The sequence below is a fragment of the Lytechinus variegatus genome, chromosome 2 (genome assembly GCF_018143015.1).
Source record: "Lytechinus variegatus isolate NC3 chromosome 2, Lvar_3.0, whole genome shotgun sequence".
In the NCBI taxonomy this organism is placed as follows: domain Eukaryota; kingdom Metazoa; phylum Echinodermata; class Echinoidea; order Temnopleuroida; family Toxopneustidae; genus Lytechinus; species Lytechinus variegatus.
Window position 1 is genome coordinate 5441739 of NC_054741.1, and position 16719 is coordinate 5458457.

Below are 16719 nucleotides of genomic sequence, written 5' to 3' on the forward strand. Positions count from 1 at the left end.
TTCAGGGTTTATTAGTTCTAATACATGCACTTGTACACATGTTTCATCTTGGTTTGAGAATTTTTTCAATCAGCTGCTCACAAAGTTAAACAATACCTTTAAGGTCCTGTCACATCGTTCCATGCAAGCCTTGTGGGTGATTGCCTGCAAAAATGTTTTGAGAATGTTCAAAACTTCTGCGTGCAAATCAGACTTGCATAAGCTTCTATGTGTGAGATGCGTGCGAGATACTGTCAATGCAGCCGACCTGCGGGTAGCAACAATAGTTACCCGCAAGACTTTCGCGGAACGATGTGACTGGACCCTTTTCTTCTTTTTTTCCGTAACACCTTAACTAGGTCAGGTTATTTTGATAGATCATAAAGCCACTCAAATATCAAACATGAAATAGGGTTGAAAATCATCACGCTTGTCATCCATGGCATAAGACACAACATAACAGTTAATTTTTCAATGAATTGTATTCTGTTGATTATAAGCATGAAATCGAAACTCTGCTTGATTATTCAAAAAGGTCAAACTTTGATAATTTTTGGTACTCACACAATTCGTTGTTCTTTTTTTTTCTTAAGATAATGTTAAATCTTACACCTACAGTATATCAATAATTTGGAAATGTCCTATAGATCTCGTTTGAACTGCATGCATTATTTCATCAATAACAAAAGGTATTAAAGTTGAGAGCTCAAAAGATATTTCACAAACTTACATATTCCTGTTGAAAACTGACAACTTTAAAAACTCATATATTTGCCAACCTTGCAGGCATTAGAATAGGGAAATTGATGATTTCTTTCACATTATCATTGGCCAGATATTTACCAAACTACACTGGGACAGTATGGTGCTTATCAAAATTTACTCAAACTTGCAGTAAGGTACTCCCCATATTTTCATCCAAGTAAATTCATTCTCAATTCAGATTTTTCTTTTCAATATAATCCTGAAGTTTTACCATTATTACTGGAAAATAAATTCTAATCATTCCAGAAGTAAAATCATCTTGGCTCCACTCTCAGCTGTTTTTCTGCAGTTTCTTTGATCAAGTCATGAATTTGATTAACCTCCTCTCGAACAAGTGTTCTTTCCATACTCCTATACGTTATCCTGTAACAATGGCTGGTTCTCAGAGTCTTTGGGTGCGTGAACTCGTCAATCATGGCAACCTGTTCTACCAGCTCTCCCCCTACATTTCGTACTAGATCATAGAAGTCATTTGATTCGTAGTCACATTCAGGACACCAGAACGACATATCTTGGATGACAGGTGGATATTTGCTGAATGGCTGAAGTAAAATAAAAGAAGGCCCTATAATTGATTGCTTGGTTTTGTTCAGATGTCTAAAAGTGTCTCCTTAGTGGTACATAAAAAATATTACTGATGAATATTGTAGACAGGAAGAATAAGAGTTTTCTAAAAATCCTAATGTGTTATTTTTCAGATATGATTATTTACAACTAAAAATGCTTTAGCAGAAGGAAAGAAATCTTTTTTATCCTGACTTGTTCTTTTACCATTGCATATAATCAATAGAACAAAAAAAATTAAACTAAATGAATAAAACAAAGTTGCATTAAAACAAGTCTGTGTTATGGCATTCACTTTTTTCATATCAACTTTAGGCTAAATGAACACTCAATGTACACTTAAATCTTTTAACAATTCTTTGATGCAGCTCTACATTTACATTGATTTCATATTTGGTGATCTTGAGTAATTGAGGCCTACCTTGAATTTGACCTGATTTATGTCTTGGTCCCTGAATTGGTCCAGAAACCGATTGTCTGTGCTCCAGAATAGTCTGATGTCTGGAATGTCAAACAAGATCATTGCAAGGCGTTCTAGTCCAAGACCGAAGGCATAGCCTATAGAAGTTCCAGCACCAGCTTTATAAAAGGAATAAGGATGGAAAATGTACAAATATTTTTGGCAATTAATGGAAGTTAAATGAATATGTTAATGTGGTTCACATATCAGTGGATATAAATAGTTCTATCCACAAATAGTAGGCCTACTGACCTCCAAAATGAAAAATCAATCATTACAAAATAAAACACCATTTACGGTATGCTAATTGCCACAGATCATTTGACCAATTTGTCTGGTTGCTCTTTTGCTATGCTTGTTTTCTCTAACAGACTAACATTGCTAAGTCTAGTTATAGACCGAATGGCTAAAAAGGCAAACTGACAAAAACTAAGGAAGCAAAGTGAGAATTAAACTCTCCGGTCATCAGATAATTGGCCAAGTGGGACATTGGACAAAGCGATAACATAAATAATCATGGCAATTAGACCAGTATGGCCGCAGATCAAACAAGTTTACCCACATTTGTGGATGTTAGTACAGTTTAAAGAAATAATCTCTAGGATTACACAAAGTGGCCATTATGATATCCGACTATATACCTGACTGTAATAGCTTTTGTTCCATGATACCACATCCTAGCACCTCCAACCAATCTCCTTGAAAGAAGATCTCCAACTCCCAGGAAGGGTGAGTGAAAGGGAAATCTGTCTCAATCCATCGACATTCAATGTCTAAAAAAGAGAAAGAAAAAAAAAACCTAAACATCAGGGTACATGAAGGTATTCATTTAAAGGACAAGTCCACCCCAACAAAAACTTGATTTGAATAAAAAGAGAAAAATTCAACAAGCATAACACTGAAAATTTCATCAAAATCGGATGTAAAATAAGAAAGTTATGGCATTTTAAAAGTTTCGCTTATTTTCAACAAAATAGTTATATGAACGAGCCAGTTACATCCAAATGAGAGAGTTGATGACATCACTCACTATTTCTTTTGTATTTTATTATATGAAATATTTTTATTTTCTCGTCATTGTCATGTGAAATGAAGTTTCATTCCTCCCTGAACACGTGGAATTCCATTATTTTAACATTTTGTGCTTCAGGCAATGAGGTCCTAATCATCAAATTCGTAAAAATTGAAATATTGTATAATTCAAACAATAAAAAACAAAAGAAATAGTGAGTGAGTGACGTCATCAACTCTCTCATTTGGATGTAACTGGCTCGTTCATATAACTATTTTGTTGAAAATAAGCGAAACTTTGAAATGTCATAACTTTCTTATTTTACATCCGATTTTGATGAAATTTTCAGCATTGTGCTTGTCTGATTTTTATCTATTGATTTAAATCAACATTTTTCTGAGGTGGACTTGACCTTTAAATACAGGAAAATTTGCATTTCAGGCGATCTTGCAAATATTCACCTTTAAGTTGGAGCAATTTTTGGACAAGAATATGCAAGATATGTGCTAGGCCCGAGTCATCATGAGTTTTACCCAGGTTTGAGTGGTCAAAATAGGTGGGGACCATGTACCTGAAAATTTAAGTGGGGGATAATTCACTCTGGAGCAGGCGCTAGCGCTCGTGCATCATTTTCTGGAGGGATAGAGATAGGTCCATGTAGGACCAGATGTAAGTTTGGAAAGTTATGCACATGCAATAAACAGAAGTCATTACCTTTCCATGTTTTCATTTATCTGAATTCCTGATGATCATTGTCCATCCAATTTATAATCCTTCTTGATAAAGTGAATCATCACAAAAATACTAAGGCAAGGCTCAACATTAGCGGTGGCCCGGGGCCACCAAAAATTCATCTCGGGCAACCATTATTGAAAAAATGTTAAGTTTTGGTGGCCCGAATCGGGCAACCAATAATTTTCAAAGTAGCGCAATTTTTCTCCCGATTTTGCATGCATTTATCAACTTTCTACAGTTCAAATTGCAAGACAAATCGTCATGCGCCTTTTTTGTTAATCTACACACAAAGATTGCATAGTCATGACAGTATGTAGGCCTACCGCTAGCATACAGTAACTATTATTCAGCCGGCTGTGCCGGCTGTCTGGCTGAGCTTTGCATGCATGAAACCACTGCAGCTAGCTAGCTGTGCGCGAGCAGACTATTCAGACTCAGGGAGCTGCGATACGAAATGTTACTGCTAAGAAATCTTCCCCAGAACTTTGAAAATCTACGTCAAAGTCACATTTTACACCAATGAAATGCCCTTCTACAGTCCATATTACTGAAACCTGATTATTTGCAAGCATTAAAAGGAGGAATTATGACCTCTCTTTTGACTCAAAAAGACCGATTTCCAAATGAATTAATACACATAAAACATCTATATTAGGTGAGTACATCACAGTCCCATATGTGCATTTGTATGTATGTTGATATTTGGTTTATTTCGAAGCTGTGTCTCTTCTAGCCAAAAATAAATACATGTAGGCAGCTTCTTTCTTTCTTGTTTATAAATGAATTCTTAAACCACTCTTAAGGAAGTAAATACTTTGGGAAGGCATTTCATTGATATGAAATGTGAATTTTTTTCCATCATTTTGTCAAATATAGGGAAGGAATTTTCTCACTGTTTTTTCCAGTAACTTGATGTTTTATTTTTTTCTTTCATTTTTTTTACAGTGCTTAAACCATTTATACCCCTTCCCATTGAATATGCCTGATTAAAGAACATGTTTCTACTGAATAATAATAATAATTTTCCCCATTTTTCGGTAATTTTGTCTCATTCATTTTTCTTACATTTTCTTGTTTTTTCTCAATTTTTTTTTCCTGTTTGTATTTTCTTCATTTTTTCTTTTGTTTTATTTCACTTATTCATTTTTACAATTTTTTTTTCTTTTTTCAATATACTATTCTAAAAATTATTTTTGTTTATTTCCCCCTTTTACACATTGTTCTAATTCTGCAGCAAATTTTTCTGTCATTTTCTCCTACTATAATGTGCTGGAAAAGAGAAAATAAACCGGATTTGGGGCCTGAATAATCTAGGTTTTACGATTAAAAAGGAAGAAAGGAAAAATCATTGTTTTGTAAATCTATCTGAGTTTGCTAAATGCACTATTTATATACTTTACCTTTATGAGGGTGTGTCTATACGGAGATAAAAATCCACACAACCTGGGAACAATACAATTCTTTTATTCTCTTTCAATCATTTCATATTTACAATGATAGAACAATTTATGTATTACCACAAAATAAGCAAAGTAAAATAACGGCAAGCACGATTTACATACAAGATGTACAAAGAATAGTGGTACGTGTTAGTGACTGCAGAATATTTCAGTTTGTTTTATTCATTTTAAATTAATGTTTTTCTTAATATTTTTCGGGCCACCAAACTTTACTAATGGGCCACCAAAAAAAATTGTTTGAAGGTTTTGGTGGCCCGAACGGGCCACCACCAAAAAAAGTTAATGTGGAGCCTTGGCTAAGGGCACGTTTGCACTTGCAAAAGTTTGATATCCCCACATGCAGCATGTGCACATGTTTTTGTTTACAATTACATGTTGCTTCTTAAAAATTCATCCCAACATGAATATCACCACCTAATTTTTAGCCACATACAAATCTTTTCCAATGGGCTGGTAACTTGGACCATCCCATAACAGTTCTAATTAACAGGTTCACTATTAGAAATCATGTTTTACCGTTGACATTGACGCATTGTTAGTAACAAAACAATTTGAAAACGGGGAAAAAAATGGCTAAAGATTGCATTGCTGTGTAAAAGAAAAAATATTTGAACAAAAGTAATGGAGATTAAAAAAAAAAAAGATTGTCATTCTTTGATTCATGAAGAATGAAGGTGAATATTCATGAGCCATGATAAGAAATATCTCCATTACTTGCTTTCAAATATTTATTATCACAACAATGCAATGTTTACCTACTCCTAACATGTATTTTCATTCTCAGTTTTTAAACCTATTTTTTACAAGCAATAGTAAAAACCAATTTGGAGGCATACATTCCATGTACAAAGTGTAAGAATGATTTCAGTCTCAGGAGAAGGTGTAATGAAGCAAGGCATAGTTCAGAGGAACGACCGAGAGGAAACAGAGACTGAGGGTTTCTGTCTAGGACATGGTCACCTACCCTTCCCAAAGAGCATCTCAGCCATGGAGGTGATTACATTCTTAAGTTCAAACTCCACCAGCTTGGCAGCCTCCAAGGTGTGGCACTCTTGCCTGTCAGGGGATCTAGTCGTAGGCCTGGTCTCAAACAAACTCAGATTGGTGGCATCGTTGCAATTTGCAAACAGCTGATAAGAAAATTAACATCAAGATAATTCAAAACAGGTTTCAATGGATGAATTCATGTATTCAGTTCGTAGATGAGCAGGTTATTGCTGACTTTTGTTGTGTGTTAAAGGTCAAGTCCACCTCAGAAAAATGTTGACTTGAATCGAAAGAGAAAAATCAGACAAGAACAATGCTGAAAATTTCATCCAAATCAGATGTAAAATAAGAAATTTATGACATTCCAAAGTTTCGCTTATTTTCACCAAAATAGTTATATGAACGAGCCAGTTACATCCAAATGAGAGAGTCGATGATGTCACTCACTCACTATTTCTTTTGTTTTTTTATTGTTTGAATTATACAATATTTCAATTTTTACGAATTTGACGATTAGGACCTCCTTGCCTGATGTACAGAATGTTAAAATAATGGAATTCCACGTGTTCAGGGAGGAATGAAACTTCATTTCACATGACAATGACAAGAAAATAAAAATATTTCATATTTCATGTAATAAAATACAAAAGAAATAGTGAGTGATGTCATCAACTCTCTCATTTGGATGTAACTGGCTCGTTCATATAACTATTTTGTTGAAAATAAGCGAAACTTTAAAATGCCATAACTTTCTTATTTTACATCCGATTTTGATGAAATTTTCAGTGTTATGCTTGTTGAATTTTTGTCTTTTTATTCAAATCAAGTTTTTGTTGGGGTGGACTTATCCTTTAAGTAATGAATGTTGAGCTTGTCAACATGACACTGTATGTCACATCATCCCCTTTGAAATTTTATTAAGAGATGAATACGGTTCAGAACAGATGTGATGCAATGGTGAGGGGGGGGGCAGCAACTTCCCCCACCCCCCGCACATGCTTATAATTTGCAATTATTATACAACAAGAAATGGAAGGGAAACAAATAGGGAAAAAAGTATGTATGGAAAGGAGGATTATACTTTGGTCATATTTGCTCTACGGCAAAAACAGTCCAAAACAGCCGTTTTAATTTTAATTAAAACCATCTATATGTAGTTGGTACAAAAAATGTTAAAAAGGCTGTTTTTTACTTGCCGTACGGCCGCCGTAGAGCAAATGAAACCAAGGAATTAGTCATGAAGCTGAAAATATAATCATTCCTTTATAGAAAATAATTTGAACACACTTATGGTCATATCCATCCTCCCATCTGAAATGTGACAGTCATTATTGAAGTTACCAAGCACTACCTTCACAGTCATGTAGGCAATCCTTGATTTTTTTTTTTCATTTCTCAATTCAAGTATGTTCAGTTCATACTTATTATATTTCTTTTGAGGAACTAGTGCCATTAAACATATGCAACAGAGTAAACAAAAAATATACTGGATCTTGAGAAGTGTCCCGCACAATGCAGAAACAATTCTACTAATGTATTTCAAGGCTCTAAACTAAATATTATCCAAATTTTAACAAATACTAAATGAATGAGATAAAGGGGGGTACATATACCAGATACTGTGAATTTTGAAATCACCTCATGCTGCGTAAAGAGCTTCACTCCCTCCATTTGATGAAAGACAGGATAATGACTGGTATCGATCTCATCCCTACGATAGACATCGCCAACCACCAGGAATGCATCCAGCCCTGCATTGACCAGCTCATGCTGATGAGCCGATGTATGCGCCCTCAACATAAACTCCTCATTGATGTAGTAATTGTCCCCTTTCTTCCTCGATATGTGATCCTTTGGGACCAGCACGCTGTCAAAGTTCTGCTGTAAGGTTACAATGGGGCTTAGGTTGTCATAGATGGAGAATAGTGGGTTGCCACGACGATTGAGGAAGCTACTGTAAAAGTGGTCGCGGATTTTCTCCTTGATGATGCAGAGTGGATGGTGGGGTTTATTGTGCAGGTTGGTACCGACCCGGGAGATGATCTTTGGCGTGATGGTCGTGAAGGCATCTCGGGTGAATGTTCTGTCTTGAATAGTGACCTCGGAGTCTTTTGGTTTTGTCTGGGTGAAATTTGATTTTGTTGAATAATGGCTTGTGGATGACAGATTTCCCACAAGGCACCTTTTGTATGATCGATGCAGTGTTAGTTTAGAATGCAATGTCCTGACAGCACAAATCAAAGTTCTCGAAGCCATCGCATAAAATTCATTCGGATTGGGGAGCTGAAAATGTAAAAAGAAAAATTCTAGTTTATAATCAGAAGCAATTTGATATTTCTGTTATAAAATGGCATCAGTTGCAATGAAAAGAATAGTAATGAAATGTGAGGTGAAGAAACTAATCAAAATTACAAATAAATAATCAGTATAAATCTAAATTGAAACTACACAAAACATACAATTTAATGCTTAAAGATCAATCCACCCTTACATTAAACTGTACATTTGAACAAATTATAGAGAGATTACTGGAAAAACATAATATTGAAAAATGTTATCAAATTTGATCAAATGTAAGAAATTGAAAGGTTTTGGTTATTTACTTTCATAACATTTCTTGTTTTGGTCAGTATACAAATGGGGGAGCTGATCACATCACTATTTCTTGTGTATTGTATTAAATGAAGAGTAAAATATTTTTGTTTTTATTATTATATGTGATAATAAGGATCTCTAATTGAATATATTTACTTATCTTGATTTTACAACTTCCATTCAGGAGTCAAATCAAGGCTTACCGGTACATTGTTTGATTTGGGATCAATATAATTTGAAATTTACTGCCAAAGTCCATATTGCCTTTTTTGTGCACGCATCTGGAAACAGGAAGGCGGTGTAAACATCGGGCAAGTCTCTTCCCTCTTTTCACAAGTTTTCTCATTTTTTTGATGAATTCTTATTTAAAAATAAAATCGAAAGCGCAGAAATGTCAGAAATTAAGCTTTATCCCATGATTTAAAGTTAGATCACTTAGAAGGGAAGTAGAAATCTCGGAGCGAAAGTTTCTTTCAGGTTTTTGGGCGATACGTGCAGATGTATGTGTAGACAGGAATAACCATCATTTCTGGGAATTTATTCAACAATATAACCATCGTTTCTGGGAATTTATTCAAGAATTTCTGACATTTTACTGAGTGAGCCAACGCAGTTCAGCGGAAAAACCAAGATACAGACTGAAGCTTTTGGTCTATTGTCAATGGCCCGTATTCTGAAGTCGGGTTTAACTTAATAGTGGGGTATGGTGTGTCATCCCGTAGGACTAGCGTGCCAAAATTGATTTTTTGGTTGTTTTGGCTTCAATAGGGTCCCCTTAGACCAAAAACGATGGGGGTCAAATTTTCAGACCCCTCCTTCCCTTTGTGGGGGGTCCTTTTTGGCGCCATATTCGTCTGTACAAAGCCCAATAGGATAATCCATTGTTTTCAACCTTATTTCTCACTTTTCTTCGCCAATTTTATTTTTAAGTTGTCTGAGGTGTACAAAAATGAATATTTGATGATGTTGTGAAGTCAATATTTTTTCACTTTTGCCATACGGGGGGCGGATTTTGCGAAAAATGCCCCCAAATTGTAAAATATTACCCCAAAAATGTAATTTTCCCACTTTTTGGCACTAGAATTAGGACAAAAAGATTACAAAATGAAGTGCATATGTCTTGTTGTACAGTCCAATAACAGAGGAATACATCACACGTAATTTATATGATTATTATTAATAAATTAATGTAAAAGTCACCCCCATTTCAGGATTTTATGCAGTGAAAACCTAACTACAACACTAGAGGGCGCCATAACTTATCATGATGATATTAGTGTGGTACGGTACATCATGACACACTTCCTGCAGGATTTTTGTGCCAAAATTGTTTTTTTTTTTGGATTCACTTGGGTCCAATCTATCACGAAATGATAGGGGTCCAATTTTCCCCACCCTCACCCACTGCCTGAGGGGGGGGGGGGGGTTCACCTATATCGAGACCCACTAAAATCAGGAGTATTAGTAATTTGCGCCCGGTTAAACAATGGATTATTTTATGGAATTTTATCATCTCTAGACAGCTAAAATGCCTATATCTGAAGGCTTCAAGTTGGACGAGCATCCTACCAACCATATCCCCTACTCCCCCCCCCCCAACTGACTGGCATACAACTTTCACTATTCGGCCACTCGTTCCGGAGTACAATAACGATTAAAGTACTTCTATTCGGATTGTCAATTATGTACTTCTCGGCTAATTTCCAATTACTGATAGCCAGAAAAAACACATAAAATATAATTTTAGCCCCCCCCCACAAACACTCACATATTCATTATTGAAATAACATGTGATGTTTAGAGAACTTCCGAACTTACATTGTTTTTCAACAGTTGTTAGTACTAATTGACCTCAGGAATAATATACTAAAAATCTACCAAAATCTGCATCAGGGAAAGTGGTTATTTTCAAGATAGTATCCAAGATGGCCACCATTCACTTAAAATTAATGAAAACGACTCTCTCATTATCCACCCTAGAATCCTAATTAGTTTCATACTCCATGGTCTAGGAGTTAAAATAATTTGTTGACATAGGGTAGAGTGAATCTAAGGACCCCAGGATACCTGGAAAATATAAGATGGCATCAAAAAAGCCTGCCATGTGCTAAAACTCCTCAATTTGGTTTTGATTCAATGATTTTAAGGGTGAAGTAGTAAATTCGAAAAAGTTACAACAGTGAGTGGTCTGGTGGGTCCAAAAATCCATGATGGCTTCAAAAAATTTATTCTGAAATGGCTGCTAAAATTAAAGCAGACATAGCTGATTTCATATCGTCCATGGAAATGTGATTTCGATGTTTAATTTTAAACCACTGGTTTGGGTTAAGTAATATATAAGGATAAGTTACAAGGACAGTCAGTGGTCTGGTATGTCCAAAAATCAAAGATGAATTCCAAAAAAATGATCTTAAAATGTGAGAATTATTTTGGTGCCTACACTTATGGGATAAGTTATCATATTGATTCATGAGTTTGTAATAGCACCCACTTGATGAATTTTTTTAATCTACCATGGATTTTAGACGAAATGGAAAACTAAATATCCTTGTTAGTTGTTGAATGTATTATCTAACCCTTTATACCACCATGTAGACAACCAAATTATTCCTCACATATTAATATTGTGTAAACTCTGATCATTATTGAGTTTTAGGAATCATTTTAGATGCCATTTTGAAAATTTTCTTGGATTTTTAGGCAAAATGGACAAGTGAATATCTTTGTAACTAATCGAAAGTATTATTATAATCATGAAACCATTGAGTGGACACCAAAATCCTATGTCCTTGGTGAATTTTAAATGAACGATGACCATTTTTAAGTAACAGCATTCACTTTAGACTCAGATTTCTTCACGACATCTTGGATTTTCCGACATAGACCAATGACTGTCCTTGTTATTATATGGTAATATTAATAATCTAGGTATATTTACCCAGGGAAGCCACTTCAGTTCTAAAAACTGTTCTCCCAGCGGGCCTTGCCATTATTACCCCTGCCTTAGATGGGCTGCCTAGGCGCTTTAGCATTCAAGGAATTCCTTCGCGCATTCAGGGAATTTCTACCGGGTACCCATTTACCTCACCTGGGTTGAGTGCATCACAATGTTGATAAATTTCTTGCAGAATGAAACTATGCCATGGCTGGGATTCGAACCCACGACCCTTTCAAAGTCAAAAGACCAATCCACTGGGCCACAACACTCGAACGGTTGTAACTAATTTTCTGACTTTAAAAATCATGTTCTTGATGGATATTACATGTCCACTTGTAAATAACAGTGGCTATTTCAGACTCTATTGTTTAACATACTCGACCAACGACTCTCCTTGTAACTTATTCTAATGTATTATTAGACTCACTTTTCCATGGTAGTCACACACATTCATATTCCCGGATATTGAACAAACTATATCGGTTTTTCAAGCAGCAACAGCAATTTCAAACTCCATTTTTGGAAGCCATCTTGGATTTTTTAACATACCGGACCACCGACTGTCCCGGTATGTTGAATCCAAGTTGGCCTCCAAAAGTTAAATGAATAAAGAATGGAAACGGTATTCTTGTCCCAATTATGATCGTTGAAACCATGGTCTAGACACCGATTTCATCTATCTCAGGTATATAAAAATGTGCTATGTCCATTTAAAGTATCAACAACCATTTTAAACTCCATTTTTGGAAGCCATCTTGGATTTCTGGGTCCTTGTAACTTTTCCCGATATACTTCTTCACCCTTATAAATCTTTGAATAGAAACCAAATTAAGGTCACTTAAGTAACAAAAAAAAATCCAGGATTTTTTTTTATTTTAGCCCAAGGCAGCCATTTTGTCCCCCCCCCCCCCCGTGGGGGGGGGGGGGGGGCGAGAATCAAAACAAATTAGATGTCCATACTATGAATCGGCATTGGAAATAATTGCTCTTGAAATGTGTCAGCTTTCAAATTTATTGATAAAATTACAGTGCCTAGAATTTGATTTTTTAGGGAAGTGCTTATCATAAGTTATGGCGCCCTCTAGTGTTGTAGTAAGGTTTACACTGCATAAAATCCTGAAATGGGGATGATTTTTACATCAATTGACCAAAAATAATGATATACATTACATGTGATATATTCCTCTGTTGTTGGATTGTATAACAAGACATATTCATTTCATTTTGTAATCCTTTTGTCCTAATTTTAGAGCCCAAAAAGGGAAAAATAATATTTTGGGGGCAATATTTTACAATTTGGGGCATTTTTCGTAAAGTCCGCCCCCGTATGGTAAAAGTTAAAAAACATTGACATCACAACATCATCAAATATTCATTCTCATACACCTCAGACAACTTTAATAATTAATTGGCAAAGAAAAGTGAGAAATAAGGTCGAAAACAATGGATTATCCTATTGGGCTTTGTACAGGCCAATATGGCGCCAAAAAGGACCCCCCACAAAGGGAAGGAGGGGTCTGAAAATTTGACCCCCATCGTTTTTGGTCTAAGGGGACCCTATTGAAGCCAAAACAACCAAAAAATCAATTTTGGCACGCTAGTCCTACGGGAGCTCTGTCAGTGACATACCGTACCACACTATAAACTCAGGTTTAAAGTTGTGGTTTAAGTATGGCGAGCCGATTGTTACATACACTACAGTAGAGATATCATACTTCAACTCATTTCGCTCTAAAATCATTCATAATTGTCTTGGAAGTATAAAAAGGTTGTCTTCACCATCGATGAATCAGGAAAGAGCACAGTAAACATTAACCCAGGGAACTCCCGCCCGCTACGCGGGAGCACAGGACCTTACCGTGTAATTGACCATACTCACGGGACTAGCATGATTTAATTATGGTCTAAATACTTCTCCAAATGAATTGTGAAAAGAGAAATTATGCACTTACCATGATTGTATGGATGAAGGTCTAACGAGTGGCAGTTTTCCCGACATCAGGGCACAGACTGGAACCTCAAAAAACGAAAAGTTCTCTCCTACCCCCGTCTCGATCGGCCATTTTGTTGCATTTTTAACAAAAATGGCCGATCGAGACGGGGGTAGGAGAGAACTTTTCGTTTTTTGAGGTTCCAGTCTGTGCCCAGATGTCAGGAAAACTGCCACTCGTTAGACCTTCATCCATACAATCATGGTATTGGTAAGTGCATAATTTCTCTTTTCACAATGCATTTGGAGAAATATTTAGACCATAATTATAAAATACATGCTAGTCCCGTGAGTATGGTCAATTACACGGTAACATGGTAAGGTCCTGGGGTGGTATTCTGAGGTCATTTTATCTTTAAAATATTTTATTTTATCTCTTAAAATTAAATTGGTATTCTGAGATGAGATTTTATCTCTCAGATAAAATTTTAGATTTTATCTTGCGTATAAATTTTATCTTGCGTATCTACAAATAATACGCAACAGAACAATGCCTGCGTACACATACCCATCGCGTATCTGGCCATTGCAACGCAGATGATGTGCTTGCGCCCATGTTACTTTGAAGAAAAAATAAAATAAACTTAAAAGAGGGTAGAGGCTATTTTATCTCTGCGACGTTGATTTCACCAGTATTTCTAGGTGAATTAACCCAAAATGGTGACATGAAAATGAAAAAAAAATATATATACTTATTGAGAATAACACCTTAACGTTGTTCCTGTACAATCAGAGAGTATTTCATAAGACTTTTCATTACTAATAATGTCTTTGAAATGATGTTTGAAAAGATGCGATACAGACTTCGAAAAAAGATGAGAGTATTGTCCTTTTTGTTAAAAAGAAATCCCCGTAAAGACGCGCAAGCATATAGTGCAAGCGTATTTGAAGTCAATAAATTGACGCAATCTGGCCCCTTTGCCACACCTCCTGGCGGAATGGATTTTAATTGGTTGAGTGATATGAGAGCTATAAAAGCGCGTTTCTAATTGGATAGTGATTGAAAAATAGGTGTGTCTTACAGAGATAAAATGAAGATAAAATGGTTCTCAGAATACCAATTCGGAGAGATTTTAAGGGTATTTTATCTCAATGATTTTAATGGAGAAAAAATATTTTATTTTATCTGAGATAAAATGGATCTCAGAATACCACCCCAGGGCTCCCTGGCCTGGGTAGGATGGGGGGTCGGGTGTCCGGACACTTTATCTTTTGAAGCCTTCTTTTTTGTCTGTGGATTACAATAAAAATGTGAATTCATTACTTCTCATAATTTTCTGTTTTGTTCTTTATAATATTTCCTAACATTTTGTACTAATAATTGATGAAACTTCGCTTGTAATTTTTTGGCAGTGTATACAGCCACACGCGTGTGTCTTTACCATCCAGCCACACGCGTGTGGTTATATCCAGAACACCTATCTGTGGATACCGCCACACGCCGCCAGTAATAACAGTAAAACACGTATGTAGGTCTGACCGTCTATATCACGATCAAAATAACCTCATTTCTTCATTAAATTCTTACATTCTAAACCACTCTGATTTCTTTAAATCGTTTCAATTTCATTCTCACCGTCTTCTTTCCTTGCTTTTCTTGTCTTGTTACAAAAGGCCGCCTGTTAAATAGCAAATTTCCACACTTTTTCTACTTGTGTCGATTCTCTACTGACTCTAGGCTATGTGCGCGTACGTGCGTACGTACGAAACCCAAAACTGTGTATGTCTACTACTGCGCTGCGCTAACGCTGTATGGGTCTGCCACCGCGAAGGAAGCCAGAATCGACACAAGTAGAAAAAGAGAATTTGCTGTTAAACAGACGACCGTTTGTAACAAGACAAGAAAAGCAAGGAGAGAAGACGGTGAGAATGAAATTGAAACGATCTAAGGATATCAAAGGGGTTTAGAATGTAAGAATTTAATGAAGAAATGAGGTTATTTTGATCGTGATATAGACGGTCAGACCTACATACGTGTTTTACTGTTATTACTGGCGGCGTGTGGCGGTATCCACAGATAGGTGTTCTGGATATAACCACACGCGTGTGGCTGGATGGTAAAGACACGTGCGTGTGGCTGTATACACTGCCTAATTTTTTTCCAAAGACATTCTAAAATTGATCGTCCGGACACACAACCCGTCCGGATACACAACTGGGTATACTGGGTTAAGTAAACATAACATGTCAAGATCTGCAACTGACAACTCGTCGGATGAACCAATGAGAATGTTCACGAAATGCTCACAATAATACGTGGAACCCATACTATAGAGTTAAATACGGTGGAACCCGCGCCGCGAGCTGAACGTCTGACTGCGCTTTCGCTCGCGCTCGGCATTACAGGTGGGGATTCCCCGGGCGGAGCCCTGGCCCAAGCCCAGGCCAGGCCCCAGCTAGCGCAATACGCGCCAGAAGGCAGAACATGCAGCTCGTGGTCTTGTCATGATCGATCTAGAGTAATTCATCTTGTTGAGGGTAGTATGCCGAATGCATCTGAAATCAATCAAAACCAAAGGCTATAATTTAAGAAATCTCACCTTCGCTTCTGATCATTTAAGCCAATTTCAAGAAAAAAAAGGGAAAATTAATAACTGAAATCACCGACTATAAACTTCTACGGTGTCGTCCATACACCACCACCCCAAAAAACAACCCCTTATGGTCAATAACAACAACATATTTAAAAAAAATCTTTTTAAGCCTTCAAACGTACGGAGTTTGACGAAGACCGGGAAAGAAGGCTGCAACTATGATTTTGAAAAATAATAACACCGGCCTTTATGAAGAATTCATAAAAAGGAGACCCCAAATCCAGCCGCGCAATTATATATTTTTTTTTGGGGGGGGCGGGGTAAGCTTTTGGGGGCTTGAGAGATTTCCGACATTAAAAAAAAAAGTATATCCATTAAAAAATGTATACCCTGAAGAATGAGAAATTTGGAGCGAAAACGTGGATATGTTTAGAGTTAAAACTTTAATTTTATGGCATGAGTATATTCGTGGTGGGTATAGGGAGGTTAATCTGAAAAAAAAATGCAAGGCAGTCTACTATATTGCAGGAGCCTCAAAGACTTCTTATACTAGCACTTTAATTAAGAGTGCATTAATGTATTCTGCATTTAGATGCTATTTTGCTAGGAAGCGAGAAAAATTTCGAATTTGAGTAGTAAAAACTGATTTTAGAGCACTTGACAACATACTGAATTGATATTTTTTTCTTTTGTAGTCGAT

At 36.2% G+C, this 16719-nt stretch overlaps 1 protein-coding gene across 2 annotated transcripts; it reads right to left on the bottom strand.

Annotated features, from left to right (window-relative positions):
* Nucleotides 1-431: 431 nt before the first annotated feature.
* LOC121407139 (phenylalanine--tRNA ligase, mitochondrial-like) lies at nucleotides 432-16134 on the bottom strand. Of its 2 annotated transcripts, none has more exons than XM_041598075.1 (6): nucleotides 13275-13306; nucleotides 7601-8245; nucleotides 5940-6105; nucleotides 2410-2541; nucleotides 1730-1887; nucleotides 432-1286 (listed from the first exon to the last, which is right to left on the bottom strand). In XM_041598075.1, exons 1-6 carry the CDS (start codon nucleotides 13275-13277, stop codon nucleotides 999-1001), a joined length of 1392 nt encoding a protein of 463 aa, XP_041454009.1. In that variant the 5' UTR covers nucleotides 13278-13306; the 3' UTR covers nucleotides 432-998. The 2 variants fall into 2 exon arrangements, with proteins under 2 accessions (XP_041454009.1, XP_041454010.1); XM_041598076.1 differs by lacking the exon at nucleotides 13275-13306 and adding an exon at nucleotides 16026-16134 and having other exon boundaries at nucleotides 433-1286.
* Between the last annotated feature and the right edge of the window lie 585 nt (nucleotides 16135-16719).